Genomic DNA, 21839 nt, shown 5'->3' on the forward strand with positions numbered 1-21839 from the left:
TTGTGTATAAGTGGCATTGTACACACAAGGCAGACACAGACAAATAGACAGACAAAAACACAGACTGAGACAGAAAGACAGACAGACCGAGGCAGACAGACAGACCGATACAGAAAGACAGACCGAGAAATACAGACAGACCAAATGAGACAGACATAAAGACAGCCTGACCAATACAGAAAGACAGACAGACACAGTCAGACAGGCAGAAGGACGTGTGGACAGTCAGTCAGACAGTAAAGGATACAGCAGCAGGACAGAGCGCTGTAGGCCTCAAACAGCTGAGTAGCGATGTCTATTCTCTTACTCTCTGAGGGCTGGACATTGTTACCCAGCGCCAGCTTGTGGAGGTGGGGCAGAACAACTGGAAGAGAGAAAGACACAAAACCACTGTTACTGTGTGTGTGTGTGTGTGTGTGTGCCCATGTGTGTGTATTCGATGTGTGTGCCGGCATGCTTGTTTTACTGTGCACGTGTGGGTGTGTGAGACCGTGGCACTGACACTCGTCTCTGAAGCGTGGTTCGGCGTTGGGGCCGACCCGTCCGAAGGTCCTGATGATCTCCATGTGTAGAGAGTGTTGGTCCTGGTACTGTGGGTCTTCTAGGAACGACGCCAGCTGCATCTTCACACGCTCCAGCAACTGACGCGCAGACACATGCATGCACGCACACACACACACACACACACACGCAGACACACACATGGCACACACACACATGAAATACACACACACGGGCACGCACACACACACAAACATCAAATTCACACACACACATCAAATACACACACACAAGCACACACACATCAAATACACACACACCGGCACGCACACACACACATCCATCAAATACACACACACACACACACGCACACATATGAGCATGGGTGTTACATGTGTGTTTGTATTGTGTGTAGCACAATCGCCCTGAAAAGTATTCCTTTCCACACGTTTCCACATGAAATGAAAATGTATCTTTTTAAGGAGTCTTTGCCACTGATAAAAAGTCCATAATGTCAGTGAAAAGTGAAAAACACAATCTGCAAATTGTTTCTAAATTAATTAAAAATATAAAACATAACATACATGTTCACTTCCATTGCTATGACACACCTGACTGAGCTGTGGGGGCATCCAGTTGTCTACACAAGTATTATAATTACAAACCCGATTCCAAAAAAGTTGGGACACTTATTGGCTCATTTTGGATTTCATGAGAGCTATACATTCCAAAAAAGTTGGGACAGGTAGCAATAAGAGGCCGGAAAAGTTAAATGTACAGATAAGGAACAGCTGGAGGACCAATTTGCAACTTATTATGTCAATTGGCAACATGATTGGGTATAAAAAGAGCCTCTCAGAGTGGCAGTGTCTCTCAGAAGTCAAGATGGGCAGAGGATCACCAATTCCCCCAATGCTGCGGCGAAAAATAGTGGAGCAATATCAGAAAGGAGTTTCTTAGAGAAGAATTGCAAAGAGTTTGAAGTTATCATCATCTACAATGCATAATATCAACCAAAGATTCAGAGAATCTGGAACAATCTCTGTGCGTAAGGGTCAAGGCCGGAAAACCATACTGGATGCCCTTGATCTTCGGGCCCTCAGACGGCACTGCATCACATACAGGAATGATACTGTAATGGAAATCACAACATGGGCTCAGGAATACTTCCAGAAAACATTGTCGGTGAACACAATCCACCGTGCCATTCGCCGTTGCCGGCTAAAACTCTATAGGTCAAAAAAGAAGCCGTATCTAAACAGGATCCAGAAGCGCAGGCGTTTTTTCTGGGCCAAGGATCATTTAAAATGGACTGTGGCAAAGTATTCTGTGGTCAGACGAATCAAAATTTGAAGTTCATTTTGGAAAACTGGGACGCCATGTCATCCGGACTAAAGAGGACAAGGACAACCCAAGTTGCTATCAGCGCTCAGTTCAGAAGCCTGCATCTCTGATGGTATGGGGCTGCATGAGTGTGTGTAGCATGGGCAGCCTACACATCTGGAAAGGCACCATCAATGCTGACAGTTATATCCAAGAAGGATCCGGATACTGAAATGGCCAGCCTGCAGTCCAGATCTTTCACCCATAGAAAACATTTGGTGCATCATAAAGAGGAAGGTGCGACAAAGAAGACCTAAGACAGTTGAGCAACTAGAAGCCTGTATTAGACAAGAATGGGACAACATTCCTATTCATAAACTTGAGCAACTTGTCTCCTCAGTCCCCAGACGTTTGCAGTCTGTTATAAAAAGAAGAGGGGATGCCACACAGTGGTAAACATGGCCTTGTCCCAACTTTTTTGAGATGTGTTGATGCCATGAAATTTAAAATCAACTTATTTTTCCCTTAAAGTGATACCTTTTCTCAGTTTAAACATTTGATATGTCATCTATGTTGTATTCTGAATAAAATATTGAAATTTGAAACTTCCACATCATTGCATTCTGTTTTTATTCACAATTGTACATTGTGCCAACCTTTTTGGAATCGGGTTTGTAGTTGAACGGAGTTCACCTGAATGCAATTAAGGTGTTTCACATGATTTCAGGTTAAATACACCTGTCTCTGGGAGATCTACAGTTGGTTAAATACACCTGTCTCTGGGAGGTCTACAGTTGGTTAAAAACACCTGTCTCTGGGAGGTCTACAGTTGGTTAAAACACCTGTCTCTGGGAGGTCTACAGTTGGTTAAAACACCTGTCTCTGGGAGATCTACAGTTGGTTAAATACACCTGTCTCTGGGAGGTCTACAGTTGGTTAAAACACCTGTCTCTGGGAGGTCTACAGTTGGTTAAAACACCTGTCTCTGGGAGGTCTACAGTTGGTTAAAAACACCTGTCTCTGGGAGGTCTACAGTTGGTTAAAACACCTGTCTCTGGGAGGTCTACAGTTGGTTAAAACACCTGTCTCTGGGAGGTCTACAGTTGGTTAAAACACCTGTCTCTGGGAGGTCTACAGTTGGTTAAATACACCTGTCTCTGGGAGGTCTACAGTTGGTTAAAACACCTGTCTCTGGGAGGTCTACAGTTGGTTAAAACACCTGTCTCTGGGAGATCTACAGTTGGTTAAATACACCTGTCTCTGGGAGATCTACAGTTGGTTAAAAACACCTGTCTCTGGGAGATCTACAGTTGGTTAAAAACACCTGTCTCTGGGAGGTCTACAGTTGGTTAAAACACCTGTCTCTGGGAGGTCTACAGTTGGTTAAAACACCTGTCTCTGGGAGGTCTACAGTTGGTTAAAACACCTGTCTCTGGGAGGTCTACAGTTGGTTAAAACACCTGTCTCTGGGAGGTCTACAGTTGGTTAAAACACCTGTCTCTGGGAGGTCTACAGTTGGTTAAATACACCTGTCTCTGGGAGGTCTACAGTTGGTTAAAACACCTGTCTCTGGGAGGTCTACAGTTGGTTAAATACACCTGTCTCTGGGAGGTCTACAGTTGGTTAAAAACACCTGTCTCTGGGAGATCTACAGTTGGTTAAAAACACCTGTCTCTGGGAGGTCTACAGTTGGTTAAAAACACCTGTCTCTGGGAGGTCTACAGTTGGTTAAAACACCTGTCTCTGGGAGGTCTACAGTTGGTTAAAACACCTGTCTCTGGGAGGTCTACAGTTGGTTAAAACACCTGTCTCTGGGAGGTCTACAGTTGGTTAAATACACCTGTCTCTGGGAGGTCTACAGTTGGTTAAAACACCTGTCTCTGGGAGGTCTACAGTTGGTTAAAACACCTGTCTCTGGGAGATCTACAGTTGGTTAAATACACCTGTCTCTGGGAGATCTACAGTTGGTTAAAAACACCTGTCTCTGGGAGATCTACAGTTGGTTAAAAACACCTGTCTCTGGGAGGTCTACAGTTGGTTAAAACACCTGTCTCTGGGAGGTCTACAGTTGGTTAAAACACCTGTCTCTGGGAGGTCTACAGTTGGTTAAAACACCTGTCTCTGGGAGGTCTACAGTTGGTTAAAACACCTGTCTCTGGGAGGTCTACAGTTGGTTAAAACACCTGTCTCTGGGAGGTCTACAGTTGGTTAAATACACCTGTCTCTGGGAGGTCTACAGTTGGTTAAAACACCTGTCTCTGGGAGGTCTACAGTTGGTTAAATACACCTGTCTCTGGGAGGTCTACAGTTGGTTAAAACACCTGTCTCTGGGAGATCTACAGTTGGTTAAAAACACCTGTCTCTGGGAGGTCTACAGTTGGTTAAAACACCTGTCTCTGGGAGATCTACAGTTGGTTAAATACACCTGTCTCTGGGAGGTCTACAGTTGGTTAAAACACCTGTCTCTGGGAGATCTACAGTTGGTTAAAACACCTGTCTCTGGGAGGTCTACAGTTGGTTAAAACACCTGTCTCTGGGAGGTCTACAGTTGGTTAAAACACCTGTCTCTGGGAGATCTACAGTTGGTTAAAAACACCTGTCTCTGGGAGGTCTACAGTTGGTTAAATACACCTGTCTCTGGGAGGTCTACAGTTGGTTAAATACACCTGTCTCTGGGAGGTCTACAGTTGGTTAAAAACACCTGTCTCTGGGAGGTCTACAGTTGGTTAAAACACCTGTCTCTGGGAGGTCTACAGTTGGTTAAAAACACCTGTCTCTGGGAGGTCTACAGTTGGTTTGTATAAAAAGTCAAAAGGCAGTGAATACTTTTGAGAGCCACGGTATGTGCATGTTCTGACCTTGTGTGTGTACGTGTACAGTACATGCGTGCCCTTTTGCGTGGCTTATTTTAATATTGTTGTTCTTGTTCGTACCTCTTTCTGGGTGACAGTCTCCATGATGGTGCCGAAGGCAGGTATAGTAGATATCCTGACCGAACTACAGATCAGAAGGGGTCACGATTCACACAGGGGTCATGATTCACACACGCCCCCCCTTCATCAACACTGACCCAACCACAGGAAACTGACCAACACCAATCAATCATCAGTATGGATCATGTATGTTAATGCCGAGGTTAATGGTGACGTTAGATCATTCCAGGGGTCATTTAAACAATATTAAACACCGGATGGTACCAAGAGGATGCACAGAATTAGAGGGAGACACAGAAAGAGAGAGAGAGAGAGAGAGAGGGAGAGAGAGAGGGGAGTATGGTGGGGGGGAGAAAAGGGTCTTGTTTCTGTTGACTCACAATTCAGGCCCACTGCACAGAGTTATAAGGGCTGGGGCGACTCGGCGGTGCATTAAGGCTTCTGACATGCCTCGCAGAATCAACTGGAGATGTTAAGATGGGGAGAGAGGGGGGGAGGGAAAGGTTAGGAGGGAGAGAGGGTGGGGGAGGCGGGGCGGGGTCCAGGGGGCCGAAGACGAGCGTCCAGAACCTGAGGGGTCGGACGGTTTGGGGTTGTATCCTCTACGTGGGTGAGGAGGAGGATGGGGGAGAGGGGGCGGCGTTACAGCAGAGCATGCTGGGAAGTCTCTAGAGGCAGCCAATCAGAGCGAGTGGGGGGGGGCGGGGTCAGTGCCGCAGACTTGATGATGCAATGAACATGACTGGGCAGCAGCTGGATGCCAAGAAAAAATGGACAAAATCGCATATACCAAGTTCAGGATGTCACTGGTCTTAATTGAAGAATAATAGAGTTAGGATTTAGAGTTAAGATTCATGATGTGTTTTAGGCTAAAAGGGTTTAAAATCATTGTGTTTTTGTCCTTTCAAGCATGGTCATATAGATGCAGCAATGACCGGAAGGGGGTTAGTGGCGCAGGCTGATGACACAATGAGAGCCGGTGCCGGTTAGTGTCGCACACTGATGATGCATGGTGTTAGTGACAGTAAACATTAACATCAAGGAACCACACACGTTTGCCCGCACCTCAACCTCTACAGGAAGAAACACAAGGAAGATGTTGCCCCCCGAGTCAGACAGATTTAGGACCATGTACTATTAGAGGGCAGGTGGATCACCCTGAAGGCACAGCGTTTACAGATAACCTACTTGGAAACCGATTCATGTTGCAAAGCCTCACTGTCCCTGAGGTTTGAAGAAGAAGTTTACAAGTCAAACCACTGATTCCAGCTAGAACACTTTTGTTTCCATACCAATAATAATTATAATAATATTAATAACAATATGCTCTGTGTTTATTGTGCGTGAAATGTTTCCTTGTTTTTCTTCTTGCGCATCTTATTCTGCCCGAGGCATACCTGGTCAGAGCCAGAGGATCAGCCATTACAGACAGTGACCCTTGTACCAGTTAGCATTAGCGCCCTCGCTGGCGGGCCGAACAACAGATCTATTGCCCCGGGGCCCGGCGCTCTTCTAACCCGCTAGGCTAAAGCTAGGCTACCCGCCGCTGCCCTGAAGAGGCACAGGGTTCTTCTAACCCGCTAGGCTAAAGCTAGGCTACCCGACGCTGCCCTGAAGAGGCACGGGGTTCTTCTAACCCGCTAGGCTAAAGCTAGGCTACCCGCCGCTGCCCTGAAGAGGCACGGGGTTCTTCCTGTGAGGTGGTGGGGTGGGAGGCGGCCAGACGAGGCAGACACTTACATTTCAGGGTCGCTGGAGAGAGTGATGAGAGCAGGCACCACCCTCTGAGCCACCAGCGTCTCATTCACCCCCTTCACCAGCAGCTGATTGGACAACACAGCCGTGATGTCACAGTGATGTCACAGCCCAGGGGCGGGGCATGGACAGAGCCAGCAGTGTCATGGCAACACGCCGAGAGGGGGGGGGGGGAATAAAAACAAAAAAGAAAAGGAAGAAATTGATATACAACGACAAGAATCAGCAGCAGCAACGCCAAGGCACGTCACACACACACACACACACACACACACATCTATGCACATAAACACGCAGACACACTCAAACACACACGCAGAAACACACACAAAAACTGAAAAAAATGATAAGTGAGGAGCCAAGCGAACACAGCTGAAGTTCCCCCTAGCCACTGTTCCATGGTCAGATCTTAGTTTGTGCCCTAATAGCTAAGTTGAGGCTTGAGGGCAGAAGGAACCTGTTCCCAGATCTGTGGTTAAGGGCAACTAGCCTGCAGAGAACGATGAGGTGGGACATACCACTATGAGATGGTGATAGGGGGTTTGGGGACAGTAAGCTAAACCACTATGACGGGGACGGGGGGGGGGGGGTAGTGCCCCGACACCACCTCCTCACCAGTGTATTTTATGCAGGTCTGATTCCATTTCAGTCCTAAGCTTGGAATTGAAACTGAATCAGGCCATAGAGGGGGCTAGAGAATGTCAAGCAAGGAATGCTTCAGAGAGGGGGGGGGGGGGGTGGGGGGCCGATCAAACCAGTTCACAACCCAGCAAACGTTCCAACAACACGACTCCCACTCTGCCATCTAGTCATTTCATCAGCAAGGAGACAACGTTGAGTCCAACGCCTTCAATAAAACAAGTCTCATTATCAGTTAGTACACATGCCACCACAGAAGACCAGAGAGCAGGGTTACATTCACATGGTGTCATTACCCGCTCCACTACCGGGCGCGTTGCTAAGCAGGGAATGTGTGTGTCTGTGTGTTGTGACAGGGTGTGGTACCTCGAACATGCGAGCAGCCGTACAGCGAACCAGAGCAGACGTGTGGACAACACCATACCACAGGACTGTCAGTAACAACTCATGATAGACTGGGTTAGCCCTAACAGAGAGAGAGAGAGAGAGAGAGAGAGGGAGAGGGGGAGAGAGAGAGGGAGAGGGGGAGAGAGAGGGGGGGTGGAGGGTGGGTAGAAACAGACAGACAGAGATTGGGGAGGCAGGGTTGGGGGAGTGGAGGGCAACAGATCCAAGTAAATACTAGTTCATCTTTTTGGCCAGTGATTCTTACTGTGTCTTGTCAGTCTGTCTGTCTGTCAGCATCTGTCTGTCTTTCAGTGTCTTCTGTGTGTGTGTGTGTGTCTGTCTGTCTGTCTGTCTGTGTGTGTGTGTGTGTGTGTGTCCGTCTGTGTGTGTCCGTCTGTGTTACCCCAGCTCTACAAAGGAGGCTTTGAGGCTATCCAGAGGGGCGTGGGACAGAGACAAGGTTGTCATGACATCCTCTAGAAAACCAACCAGCAGCTTACGGTCCTCCTCCTGTAACACACACACACACTAAGTAATGGTTATAAGACAGACAGGCTTCTCTCCCACAGTGACAGAAACACAGGCCCCTTACCTGGTTGTAACTTGTCAGTACTCCAGTAGCGTAGATGGGAACAGTGGCCTTGGTCAGGATCCCATTCCCAGTTAAAGCATCTGGGAAGGACAGAGGGCATCACGTAAAAGCACTTGATCAAACCGGCAGAAACAGGAGAAACTGATAAATGACCCGGTTCAGTGAGTGTGTGTTGGCTTGTGGAACAGGCCCCGAAACAAACCCTTCAAACAAACCAAAATAATAGAGATTTCACCACACGCTTGTTTTAAACTCCAGAAATATTCAGAATGCAAAGAGCGAGACGGGGTAACACCCAAAACCAGAGGCCCTCATGAAAACAGCTCCTTTCCCATGCCTTTAAGTGTGCTCACTTACCCACATTCTCCTCAGAGAGCCTCAAGATCTCCTGGAACTGTGGCTTCACCTGACGGAGACGAGAGGCCTTTCTGTCAGCACCATTAAAACACACGTTTCATTTCAACAGGGACAGCGCCAAGGCAGAAGGCCGACGGGAGACTGCACCTTGGTGTTGGTGAAGATCTTGCCAAACGTGCGACAGAGCCTCCAGAAGAAGCGCGAGAACTCGTGGACACACGTAGTAGAAGTGACGTTGACCCGGCCCACAATGTCGATCAGCTGGGGAAGACTGGACAGAGCAGAGAAGCTCAGGGGTGCGCACGCACGCGTGTGTGTGTGTGTCTGTGTGTGTGTGTGTGTGTCTGTGTGTGTATAAGACACTCACAGCTGGTTGACCACCCACAGCAAACTGTCCCATCCAGTGGTTCCCTCGTGTTCCAGCTGGTAGTCGTACAGGATGAGGAGCGCGCTCAGGGTCTCCCGGCTGCCCACGATTGTCGCCACATCCTGCAGGGGGGACGCGGGACGAGGGAACCGGGTCACTACAGGGTCGAACAGAGGTCAGGGGTTAAAGGTAATAAGTCAATGCCAGAGTACATTGTGGTCAGAACATGGCAAACTGGCTGGCCTTTAATTTTAAAAGGACTCAGGCCAACCTTCACCACGTGCGCACGTGTCTGTCTGTCTGTCTGTCAGTGTGCGTGTCTGTCTGTCCCTCTGTGTGTCTGTCTGTCTGTCTGTCAGTGTGCGTGTCTGTCTGTCCGTCTGTGTGTCAGTCCCTCTGTGGGTCTGTCTGTCTGTCAGTGTGCGTGTCTGTCTGTCTGTCCCTCTGTGAGTCTGTCTGTGTGCGCATCTGTCTGTCTGTCTGTCTCTGTGTGTGTCTGTGTGTCCCTCTGTGTGCGTGTCTGTGCGTGTGTGTGTGTGTGCATGTTTGTCTGTCTGTCTGTGTGTGTGTGTGCATGTCTGTCTGTCTGTCTGTGTTTGTGTGTCTGTGTGTCTGTGTATGTCTGTCTGTCTGTGTGTGTGTGTGTGTGTCTGTGTATGTCTGTCTGTGTGTGTGTGTGAGTCCTACCTTCAATGGGAGGTGTGTGACCCTGGAGGTTGACCCTGTGTGTGAAGGGGGCATTCTGAAGCACCACGGAGAACAGAGGAGGGATGAGAGACTGCAGGGCCGACAGCAACATGTGGAGCTTGTGTTCATCCAGACCGTGTTCATTCTGATGGAAAGAGGAAGGAAGGGAGAGGAGACAGACAGAAAGGCAGACAGACAAAGACAGAAAGACAGACAGACCGAGACAGGCAGACAGAAAGAGCAGTTAGACTATTTATCTAGATAGACCTTAACGCTATTTGCTCTATTGTGTTCCCTGGATTTCTTTAGTCTACCTACCTTTAGTATAAATAAACCCATAGTTCTGTTATCTACCTGCCTTTAGTATCAATAAACCCATAGTTCTGTGGTCTACCTACCTTTAGTATAAATAAACCCATAGTTCTGTGGTCTACCTACCTTTAGTATAAATAAACCCATAGTTCTGTTATCTACCTGCCTTTAGTATCAATAAACCCATAGTTCTGTGGTCTACCTACCTTTAGTATCAATAAACCCATAGTTCTGTGGTCTACCTACCTTTAGTATCAATAAACCCATAGTTCTGTAGTCTACCTACCTTTAGTATAAATAAACCCATAGTTCTGTGGTCTACCCACCTTTAGTATAAATAAACCCATAGTTCTGTGGTCTACCTACCTTTAGTATCAATAAACCCATAGTTCTGTAGTCTACCTACCTTTAGTATAAATAAACCCATAGTTCTGTAGTCTACTTACCTTTAGTATAAATAAAACCATAGTTCTGTGGTCTACTTACCTTTAGTATAAATAAACCCATAGTTCTGTGGTCTACCTGCCTTTAGTATCAATAAACCCATAGTTCTGTGGTCTACCTACCTTTAGTATCAATAAACCCATAGTTCTGTGGTCTACCTACCTTTAGTATAAATAAACCCATAGTTCTGTGGTCTACCTACCTTTAGTATAAATAAACCCATAGTTCTGTAGTCTACTTACCTTTAGTATAAATAAACCCATAGTTCTGTGGTCTACCTGCCTTTAGTATCAATAAACCCATAGTTCTGTGGCCTACCTACCTTTAGTATCAATAAACCCATAGTTCTGTGGTCTACCTACCTTTAGTATAAATAAACCCATAGTTCTGTGGTCTACCTGCCTTTAGTATAAATAAACCCATAGTTCTGTGGTCTACCTGCCTTTAGTATCAATAAACCCATAGTTCTGTGGTCTACCTACCTTTAGTATCAATAAACCCATAGTTCTGTGGTCTACCCGCCTTTAGTATCAATAAACCCATAGTTCTGTGGTCTACCCACCTTTAGTATCAATAAACCCATAGTTCTGTGGTCTACCTACCTTTAGTATCAATAAACCCATAGTTCTGTGGTCTACCTACCTTTAGTATAAATAAACCCATAGTTCTGTGGTCTACCTACCTTTAGTATCAATAAACCCATAGTTCTGTGGTCTACCTGCCTTTAGTATAAATATACCCATAGTTCTGTGGTCTACTTACCTTTAGTATAAATAAACCCATAGTTCTGTGGTCTACCTACCTTTAGTATCAATAAACCCATAGTTCTGTAGTCTACTTACCTTTAGTATAAATAAACCCATAGTTCTGTAGTCTACTTACCTTTAGTATAAATAAACCCATAGTTCTGTGGTCTACTTACCTTTAGTATAAATAAACCCATAGTTCTGTTATCTACCTACCTTTAGTATCAATAAACCCATAGTTCTGTAGTCTACCTACCTTTAGTATCAATAAACCCATAGTTCTGTTATCTACCCACCTTTAGTATCAATAAACCCATAGTTCTGTAGTCTACCCACCTTTAGTATCAATAAACCCATAGTTCTGTTATCTACCTACCTTTAGTATAAATAAACCCATAGTTCTGTGGTCTACCCACCTTGAGAAGTGTCTCTATGCGAGCCAGCAGAGAGGGGATGAGAGTGGTCTGTAGGTTTCCCAGCTCTATGGTCCAGGCTGCGAACGCTGGAATGAACACCTGATGGATTGCACTCACTACCCTCTCAGACGGGTCGCCCAGAGACAGCAACATCAGCTCAAAACCCTGACCGCAATATGAACACAACCACAGACGTCAGCAAAGCAGGACCACCGGTTCACGTGGACACCAGACGTTTCAGAAAGCCTTTGGCGCTGCACACCTGTGGGTATTTGTCCGGGTCATTGATGTATCCCATGATGATAGCCAGGCTTTTGACCACTGCCTCTCTGACCATATCCGCCTTGTCTTCAGCCAACATTTGCTGCAGCATGGACAGCACCAGGGAACTCCGAATCTCCTTCTGTTAAAACACACACAGAACTACAGTCAGATAGGATGAGTGTACAGGGATTTGTGTGTCTAAGAACTGGTGTGTGCGTGTTTGTGAGTGACAGAGAGTCTGTGTGTGTATATGTGTGTCCTACAGGGAGGTATGGTGTGTGTGTGTGTGTGTCTTACAGGGAGGTATGGTGTGTGTGTGTGTGTGTCTTACAGGGAGGTATGGTGTGTGTGTGTGTCTTACAGGGAGGTATGGTGTGTGTGTGTGTGTGTGTGTGTGTCTTACAAGGAGGTATGGTGTGTGTGTGTGTGTCTTACAAGGAGGTATGGTGTGTGTGTGTGTGTCTTACAAGGAGGTATGGTGTGTGTGTGTGGGTGTTTCTTACAGGGAGGTATGGTGCCAAGGCTCCACAGGCTTCTGCAACTAACAACCTCCTTTCAGGATACTTATGATTTATCTGGAAAAGGACAGAGAAGAGAGAGACAGAGAAGAAGAGGACAGAGATGAGGAGAGAGAAGAGATCCAGAGAAGAGAGAGAGAGAGAAGAAGAGTGAGAGAGAGCTCAAAAGAAAAGCAGAAGAGGATGGTGAAGAGCAGACAGAAAGAGAAACAACATGAGGTTCTGAGACAGACGTGGCCCTGTAGGTCAGACGTCTCCACCGCCTTGGGGCCTCTGCTGACCTCTATAGCGCCTCCATGACATGACCCCCCATTCGCATTAAGGGTTGCATTATTTTGTCTTGTGGGGACCCTCACACTGATGTCTCATGGGCCCCAGAGGCCCCCGTCTGACAACTGGTGACGAACACAGCTGTCATATATAAACAAGCTTGGATTATATTCAAGAGCAAAAACAGAGAGAAAGGGCATCTTGGTGAATTCACTCTGTTATTCAATAGGGACTTCAGAGGACTTGCTGCTCTCTGTGGCGTTTGAGTCAGAGCCAGAGCTCAGAATAGCTGATGAATTTACAAACAAACTGTCAACTGGTTTTTTGTGACACGTCTCAGGCTAGAAACAGAATGAGCCTGTTGCCAGTAAACTGTAGATAACATGGAAAGAGTATAACCAGCGTTGCTAGCAAAGAAAAATGTGAGGTGTTCTTTCGTGTCCAGAAATTGCCAGCAAGCTAGCCAACGTTACCCAGAGAGCTTGGGATTGGATTGCTACTGTGTGGTTGGAACATATTGATGAACATGCAGCCAGACTTCAATACAGACTCTCGAATTTACAACTGACAATCTGACAGTATTCAGACAAATGGCCCCGAGGGCTCTTCGACACTCCGTCGTGAATTTAGGAACATACCCAAACACAAAGAAAGGGAGTAGGAACGAGACAGGAGGAGGAACGAGACAGGAGCAGCAGAAAGTATAGGGGAGGAGCTACCTGTTCCCAACACTGTGGGAGGAGTTCAGCCTCTACTCTGGTCGGACCCACATGCCTGGCAAATGCCACACACCCGGTCAGGATCATCTGCCTGGAAACACAACAGCATGGCAAGATGTTGACACACACACACACACAGAGTGACACACAGACTGACACACAGACACAGACCGACACACAGACTGACACACAGACAAACTGACACACAGACTGACACACAGACACAAACCGACCCACAGACACAAACTGACACACAGACTGACACACAGACACAAACCGACACACTGACACAAACCGACACACAGACACAAACCGACACACTGACACAAACCGACACACAGACACAAACCGACACACTGACACAAACCGACACACAGACACAAACCGACACACAGACACAAACCGACACACTGACACAAACCGACACACAGACACAAACCGACACACAGACACAAACCGACACACTGACACAAACCGACACACAGACACAAACCGACACACAGACTGACACACAGACACAAACCGACACACAGACACAAACCGACGCACAGACTGACACACAGACATAGACTGACACACAGACACAGACCGACACACAGACTGACACAAACTGACACAGACTGACACACAGACATAGACTGACACACAGACACAGACCGACACACAGACCGACACACAGACTGACACACAGACACAAACCGACACAAACCGACACACAGACACAAACCGACACACAGACACAAACCGACACACAGACACAAACCGACACACAGACACAAACCGACGCACAGACTGACACACAGACATAGACTGACACACAGACACAGACCGACACACAGACTGACACAAACTGACACAGACTGACACACAGACATAGACTGACACACAGACACAGACCGACACACAGACTGACACAAACTGACACAGACTGACACACAGACATAGACTGACACACAGACACAGACCGACACACAGACCGACACACAGACTGACACACAGACACAAACCGACACAAACCGACACACAGACACAGACTGACACACAGACATAGACTGACACACAGACATAGACCGACACACAGACATAGACCGACACACAGACACAGACTGACACACAGACAGACTGACACACAGACACAGACTGACACACAGACATAGACTGACACACAGACATAGACCGACACACAGACATAGACCGACACACAGACACAGACTGACACACAGACAGACTGACACACAGACACAGACTGACACACAGACACAGACTGACACACAGACTGACACACAGACACAAACCGACACACAGACTGACACACAGACACAAACCGACACACAGACTGACACACAGACACAAACCAACACACAGACTGACACACAGACACAAACCGACACACAGACTGACACACAGACACAGACCGACACACAGACACAGACTGACACAGACCGACACACAGACACATCGACAGACAGCCAGCCAGACCTCTGTTCGTCATCTGGTCTCTTGATGAGGTTGAAGAGGATGTGGAGAAGCTGGTCTCTCTCTTTGGGCTCCGGGTGGAGACAAGCAGTGCACAGGATGAGAGGAATCAACTCCTAAACAGACGGATGGAGAAGGATGGAGATGGAAAGAGGTCGATAAATATGTACGGATCGATTGAGAAACACAGATGAATTGAATGACGGAGTGAATTGAATGACGGAGTGAATTGAATGACGGAGTGTGGTGGAAAAAAGATAGACAAATAAAGTTTGGGGGGGGGGGGGTCTGGTACACAGAGAATAGCACAGGCTTATTGTGTGTGTATGTGGGTGGGGGGGTTAATAGGGAAGGGAGATGATGAAAACAGCACTATGGGATCACCACACACAAAACACTGAAGAGGGTCTCATGGTTTGGTCAAATGAATGTCTGGTACGTCCTGGTCAAGGCCCAGCTCCTATATGAGGAGTAAGGTTCACATGAAGGTCACGTCAGAGCCAGCCTGCGGAGAGAAGATGCCCAACTAAAGCAGGGTCTTCTGAGGCCAACCCAGGTCTGTCCTATGGACTCGTGGCTACACTGAGGTTAGGTCCACATTATTGCCTCACACCACCAAATTAGACGGACAGGATACAACCAGTATGATTTTCCTGGAAGGGATCATATTTTCCTGCTGAATGTTGGCAGAGCAACCAAACCCAACGTTCAGTGTTGGCAGAACAATGAAATGACTCACTGAGAGTACACTGGGTGTCTGTAGATGTCATTCCAATTAATTATGTTTTTCACAGTCAACACAACACCACACCTGGCAGTGACAACAACTGTTTATTTTCTATTAAGATAAAATGTGAGAAATCATAAGAACAGCAACCTGAAAGACTAAACAGCCCAACATGTGTTTCCTGGCGAGACTGCACAAAGTGGTAATAAAAGACATTCAAAAGGTAAAAAGTCATAAAGTTGTTACGATTAAAGTTTGTTAGTTCGTTTCAGATATTTACTTTACAGAAAAAAATGTGAACTTCTGAAGGCCTTCTCTACAGTGAATCCTGTGACCCGGGTTCTACTCCAGAACCATGACTAATCCAAGGAAAACATCTGGCCAACGCTGGGTCAACATGCGGGCAGATAGAAAACATTGTCTGGAAGATGTTGGTACAACCATGTTTAAACCAGAAGGGTCCAGCGACCACCAATAGTAACAACAAGGCAACATGTTTTGACCAGGGGGTGGCCAACAAGGACCTACGGCAGAGTGACACCATGGCAACATGTTTTGACCAGGGTGTGGCCAACTAGGACCTATTGCAGAACGTTTCAGATCAGTGGAAATAAAATCAGTTTTAAAAGAGAAGTTGGCTGTTGTTATGGAACTTCTTGACTAAGGTGCATTTGAGAAATGTCTTTGCATTTGGCTGATATGTAGATCTTTACTTTGATTGTGACACACATATAATATCAGAGGATTATTAGGTATTTGGGCCATGTCCTCCTGCCTAGAAGAAGGTTGTCAGTCTTTTGTTCCTCAGGAATGTGGTCCTTGGGAGGAAGTAAGATCAATTGGATCTTTAGGTAAACACAACAGTAAACATTATGGCAGGAAGGATAAGGTGGGGGAGGATAGCATTTGACTTGTGTGATAGAACCAAGGGAATGTGTTTTATTGACAGAACAGATGGCAGCATCTTACCACACCCCTTTTTCTATGTAATAAATACGGATTGTGCATTTTTGGAGTCAGAGACTCCTCGGACGATTATGTTGGTAAGCGGTTGAGGCGTCTCCCATATTTGCATAATAGCTAATAAAACTGTTAGAATGTGCCATGAGAAGTTTGCCTCTGTTTCTTACTCCTTTAAGAGTGTCGATACATGGAATTACCATCACACTGTTCATGGCTGCGATTCTGCAAACGGAACAGCAGGCATTGGGCGTTATCTCTCTGCGCTATCCCCCAGTGGTGTCCGACAGCGCTATCCCCCCAACGCTGTAACCCCAGCGCTATCCCCCCAGCGCTATCCCCCCAGCGCTATCCCCCAGCGCTATCCCCCCAGCGCTATCCCCCCAGCGCTATCCCCCAGCGCTATCACCCAGCGCTATCCCCCAGCGCTATCCCCCAGCGCTATCCCCCAGCGGTTAACTCTCAGTGCTATCCCCCAGCGCTATACTCTCAGTGCTATCCCCCAGCGCTATCCCCCAGCGGTTAACTCTCAGTGCTATCCCCCAGCGCCATCACCCAGCGCTATCCCCCAGCGGTTAACTCTCAGTGCTATCCCCCAGCGGGTTAACTCTCAGTGCTATCCCCCAGCGCTATCACCCAGTGCTATCCCCCAGCGGTTAACTCTCAGTGCTATCCCCCAGCGCTATCACCCAGTGCTATACCCCAGCGGTTAACTCTCAGTGCTATCCCCCAGCGCTATCACCCAGTGCTATCCCCCAGCGGTTAACTCTCAGTGCTATCACCCAGCGCTATCACCCAGTGCTATACCCCAGCGGTTAACTCTCAGTGCTATCCCCCAGCGCTATCACCCAGTGCTATCCCCCAGCGGTTAACTCTCAGTGCTATCACCCAGCGCTATCTCTCAGCAGGCTTTGGCCCCTATAAGACCATAATGATTTCAGGTAACTGATAGTGAAGCTGACAGGTGGCCGACAGGCTTTTACTGCTTCCCTCATGCAGTCAGTCCTTCCTAGTTCCCCAGACCACGTGTGCTTGGCGGATTTAAGAGGTTCAGGTGTGTCTTTTGGTTGGTGGTGGCCGGCCTACAAACTGAAGCTATTGACAATGTTTGTGCGCTGATTCTGGCCGTCCAACGACATGGGACAAAGTCCGTACCTGCCAACCATGCAGAACACAATCGCTCTCTGTTTCTCCTAGATTTTGGCAGAAAGCCATGTTCTCCATAACTGTCAGTAGATCATTAAAAACCATAACTGTGATATGCAAATCGGCCTGTGCGGTGAGCTCACGCGACGCTCTCCGACACATACAGTGTTCATACAGGAGGAAGACCGTAAGCTGCTGGTTGGTTTTCTTGAGGATGTCATGACAACCTTGTCTCTGCCCCACGCCCCTCTGGAAAGCCTCAAAGCCTCCTTTGTAGAGCTGGGGTAACACACACACACACACCTTAAGCTGTGGCTCATTTGGACATGCTATAGACAAAGGCCCAGAAAGAGATCACTATAGTTACGGCTGACGCCTTCTTTTGCACCAACGGCAGGAAGTGGGTTTGTACAGTCAGTTACAGTGTGCACTTGGCTCACACAATGGAGTAGTTTGGAAAAGAAATGAAATACATGTTTTGCCAAATAACAAAAACACACATTTGCTCGATCCCCTCTGGCTGGCTCCCGTTTCAGAGATTAGAGAAGACTTCGCTGAGTGCTAACGGGAGCCAAACCACGAGGAATGAGATATGAGGTATGAATCAGTCCAATTACACTGCGCACAACCACACAGATAATGTTAAATCGCCAACACTCACTCCCGCCCACTTATCCTCCACATGATAACTTGACTGACATGCTAGAGTCTGAAGAGCCAATCAGAAAACAGAAGAGCTAGCCAATCAGTTAACAGAGTGATGTGTGGTTGCTGCAGTGCATTGGCCCGGGGTTACGCCTGGGAGTGAGGTCGGGTTAGGGGTCATGCAAATGTGGGAGCATCCAACTCACCTGGCACAGGTGTGCTACCATTCTCTAGGAGAGGCATGCATGGAGCGAGAGAACGAGTGAGACAGTGAAAGAAAGACAAAAGTGAAAGCAGGAGGACACAAAAGTGGAGGAGAGGGGAGGAGAGATGATAGATGAGCATCGGTGAGAACAGTCAGAAGTTGAATTCCAAACTGAAGACAGAAAGAAGCCCGTGTTGATGGGAGGATGGGGTGGGTGTCGAATGGAGATGGGGGGGTACCTCGCGTTTGGCCAGGAGGACATTGGGGACAATGTGAGGGAGGCAGCGTCCCAGCATCAACATGACACTCTCCTCACTGTCCGCTATCCTGGACACCTGTTGGGAGACGTCGCTGATCATAATGACCACATGGAAATAGTTCTAACTTTCAAATTCGTAGTGTGAGTATATTACAAGGATGTCAACTATGATGACTTTACATTAGAATGATGTCACTACTATTACAACTGTATATTAGAATGATGTCACAACTATGAAGACTGTATATTAGAATGATGTCACAACTATGAGGAATGTATATTAGAATGATGTCACAACTATGAGGAATGTATATTAGAATGATGTCACTACTATATGTACATTAGAATGATGTCTCTACCATTACAACTGTATATTAGAATGATGTCACTACATGTATATTACAATTATGTCACAACTATTACAATTGTGTATTATAATTATTGCAGTAAAGGTACTGAATACTATCCTTCTATACTGATAGATATTAAACACTATAGAAACGGGCTAGTGGTTACAAATGACCTCTGACCTCTGCCCCCAGACGACTGTCAGCTGACATCTTACAGAAGGACAGCAGGGCCTGCTGAAACGCCGGGGACAATTTTCTGTCAACGAAAAACCAAAGGAGAAGACAAGAGAGAGTGAAGAGGAATCAAGAAATGCCCACTCCATTTAAGACAGACAGAGAATCAGACTTTGTATCACAAACCCACAGCTCCACCTGTAGGAAATTCTACATAACTACATTGTTCAAACTCACCTGTTGGGCTGGTCAAACACCACCGACTCTCTGCTCTTTAGCTTAGCATGGGGTTGTGTAATGGTTTGTGGAGGGGGACTGACGGTCTGAGTGGGGGGGTTGCTCTCAGCGGGGCGGCTGTTGGGTTCTGAGGCTCCCCTGACGTCCAGGTACTGACCGTTGTCATGGGGACTCTGGGGAGGGATGGAGGAGGGGTGTGTCTCTGAGGACTGATCAGGTGGATGTGTGGACACTGTCCGTCTCAGACTCTGGATCTCACTGTGGATGATACGAAACCTGATGCTGTAACGTTCTGCAGAGCCCACTGATCAAACGCCAGTTCAGTTTGGGGAGGTAAAGGTCACATGTTTGTGGGGCAGAGACATTTTCAATTAGCCTCTACTTGTGATGACAGGGTGGAGTGGAGAGCAATTACCTCATACTCCCAACACACACACACACACACACCTCTGTAGTTTCTTGATCTGGTCGGCCAGACTCTGTTTCTCCTTATTGAGCAGACTGATTTGATACTCCAGCTCCTCAACAACCTCCATCTGCTGCTGAAGGAGGGAAGAAAAAGACAGAGTGAAAGAAAAAGTGAGGTGGACAGAAACAAATAGACAGAAAAAGAGACAAAAGAGAGAGAGAAAGACAGAAATATAGATAAAAATGAGACAAGAGAATAAAAAGGGGCAGGAAAGAGGACAAAACAACCACACAGAGGAAAAGAGAGAGGGAGACAGAGAATTAGAAAAAGGGAGAAATATGGATTGAAACGAAGAAAGACAAACGAGAGAAAGATAGAGAGAAAGAGGGAGGAAAAAGGGCTTTAGTAAGCATTAGAAATGAAGAAATGGTGTGTAGACAAAATAAACAAACTCTGTGCACAAAATCACACTGGTGCGTAAACAATCTGAGTGGCTTGTTTAGATTTAAAGTCAACACTGCAAAAACACACACTCTTGCATACCTTCTGCAAGAGATCAGGCTTCTGGGTAATGTAGTTCCCAGTGAGCTCGCCTGACTCCACCCCCACGGCCACGTCCACGGTATCCCGCGGCGAAGGAAGGGCAGAGCCACAGTTCCTGTAGATCTGTAACAGGTCTGGAGGCTTCGGGATGTTCAGCCCCACATCGTCCCACAACTCAAAGTCCTGGAGGGCGGACCCACATGTGACCACCGCTGGGTTTAAAAACAGCATCCAGCCTTAATCGACCCACTGATCCCAATGCAGCCAAACAAACGTTACCTGGTCATCATTTTCATCAGAGAACGTGATGGCTGACAGTTTGTATTCATTCTTTAATAAATATTCATTGACAAGGAAGTTTAAGGCTCGCTTTTCCAACGGGCGGATTGGTTCCTACGAAGAAAGAGAGAGAAGAAACATGGCTCAACTCAGAATGTCCTGGGGTGCAACTCAGCCAGTGGCACTGTAAAAGGAAGTCTGGCCTACCTGAATCTCAGGATTTGAATTGTAGTTCTTGCTTCTCTCTCGAGTGTCGCTTTCTAGAAAGAAAATGAAGCAACAGAACAGATGAACCCCTCCCCCCCCCAGTAAGAAAGTGGAGGAGCCAAGAGGGAAGCTCCTTAAAAAGAGAGGAGAGAGGGATGACACTGAGGAGTAGAAGTGTAAAGTACGCCACCTGCTGCCTGAGTCAAGTTGGCGCGTAGAGCCTGAATGGTCTCCTTGGCTTTCCGTAGCTCAAACTCCAGCACTGGACAGGAAGTGACATCACAACACACAGGAAGGAAATGCATCCAACCAAGAACAGGGAACAAACACAAACAAAAAGATGGCCATGAAAAATCTAACAAAAAAACACCAAAAAAGAACAGGAATTTTAAGAAGCTGAAGCAAAAAACAAGATTGATTTGAAAATAGGAGTCATGCAAACTATGGCATCTAATGAACGCATGCAGCAGAGGATCCTGGGATAGCTGACTAAGGGATAGTCCTCCAGTCTATATCTGTCTATTGATGCAGCAATAGTGTCAAAATGGCTTCCTCTCCTCGTCTCCTTTGCTTCATTACACCAATCTGAAAACAAAGGATGGGGAAAGCAACGTGGAATATACCAACTCATTCTATTGTTTCAGATCAGTGATGACAATGAGTTAGACAAGGAAAGGAAACCAGTCTCTAGACTATTGGGATGCAGCTTATCTACTATGCTAATAGCTGTCTGACCAGGGATTTTACAACTCATAGATCAAAAGGGGAGGGCTATGCAAAACAGTTCTCTCTGCTCAAATTTGAAACATGGCACCTAACAGTGCAGCTGGAGAAATTATTTTTGTTTTAATACAGGCCTGATAAAAGGAGTTTATTATTATAACCACTCCTTGGCCTATCAAGTAAATATACTTACAAACAGTGAGGCAAAACAATTCTGCTAATGGTTGCTTTAGCCATTATTAATTATTGTTAGTTATTATTTGTTATTA

General features: G+C 46.8%; 1 protein-coding gene across 6 annotated transcripts in view; it reads right to left on the reverse strand.

Moving 5' to 3' along the window:
• The window catches only part of relch (RAB11 binding and LisH domain, coiled-coil and HEAT repeat containing), a 32817-nt gene that overhangs the window by 4022 nt on the left and 6956 nt on the right, over nt 1–21839 (reverse strand). Inside the window, exons 3-28 of one of the 6 annotated variants that reach the window (XM_029116408.2) lie at nt 21038–21109; nt 20848–20900; nt 20641–20754; nt 20362–20544; nt 19857–19951; nt 19410–19667; nt 19179–19254; nt 18629–18724; nt 18391–18414; nt 14710–14822; nt 13231–13321; nt 12227–12298; nt 11722–11862; nt 11460–11624; nt 9542–9686; nt 8855–9011; nt 8635–8758; nt 8488–8536; nt 8131–8210; nt 7942–8048; nt 7518–7617; nt 6498–6580; nt 5946–5981; nt 4758–4821; nt 503–641; nt 248–364 (exon numbers count right to left, since the gene is read on the reverse strand). In XM_029116408.2, the coding sequence (XP_028972241.1) occupies nt 248–364; nt 503–641; nt 4758–4821; nt 5946–5981; nt 6498–6580; nt 7518–7617; nt 7942–8048; nt 8131–8210; nt 8488–8536; nt 8635–8758; nt 8855–9011; nt 9542–9686; nt 11460–11624; nt 11722–11862; nt 12227–12298; nt 13231–13321; nt 14710–14822; nt 18391–18414; nt 18629–18724; nt 19179–19254; nt 19410–19667; nt 19857–19951; nt 20362–20544; nt 20641–20754; nt 20848–20900; nt 21038–21109 (2754 nt within the window). Of the gene's footprint in view, nt 1–247; nt 365–502; nt 642–4757; nt 4822–5137; nt 5221–5945; nt 5982–6497; nt 6581–7517; nt 7618–7941; nt 8049–8130; nt 8211–8487; nt 8537–8634; nt 8759–8854; nt 9012–9541; nt 9687–11459; nt 11625–11721; nt 11863–12226; nt 12299–13230; nt 13322–14709; nt 14823–18390; nt 18415–18628; nt 18725–19178; nt 19255–19409; nt 19668–19856; nt 19952–20361; nt 20545–20640; nt 20755–20847; nt 20901–21037; nt 21110–21839 lie in introns of all 6 variants that reach the window. The other 5 variants (XM_029116410.2, XM_029116409.2, XM_029116413.2 and 2 more) reach the window with 5 other exon arrangements.

This window comes from Esox lucius, chromosome 21 (assembly GCF_011004845.1).
Source record: "Esox lucius isolate fEsoLuc1 chromosome 21, fEsoLuc1.pri, whole genome shotgun sequence".
Taxonomy (NCBI): domain Eukaryota; kingdom Metazoa; phylum Chordata; class Actinopteri; order Esociformes; family Esocidae; genus Esox; species Esox lucius.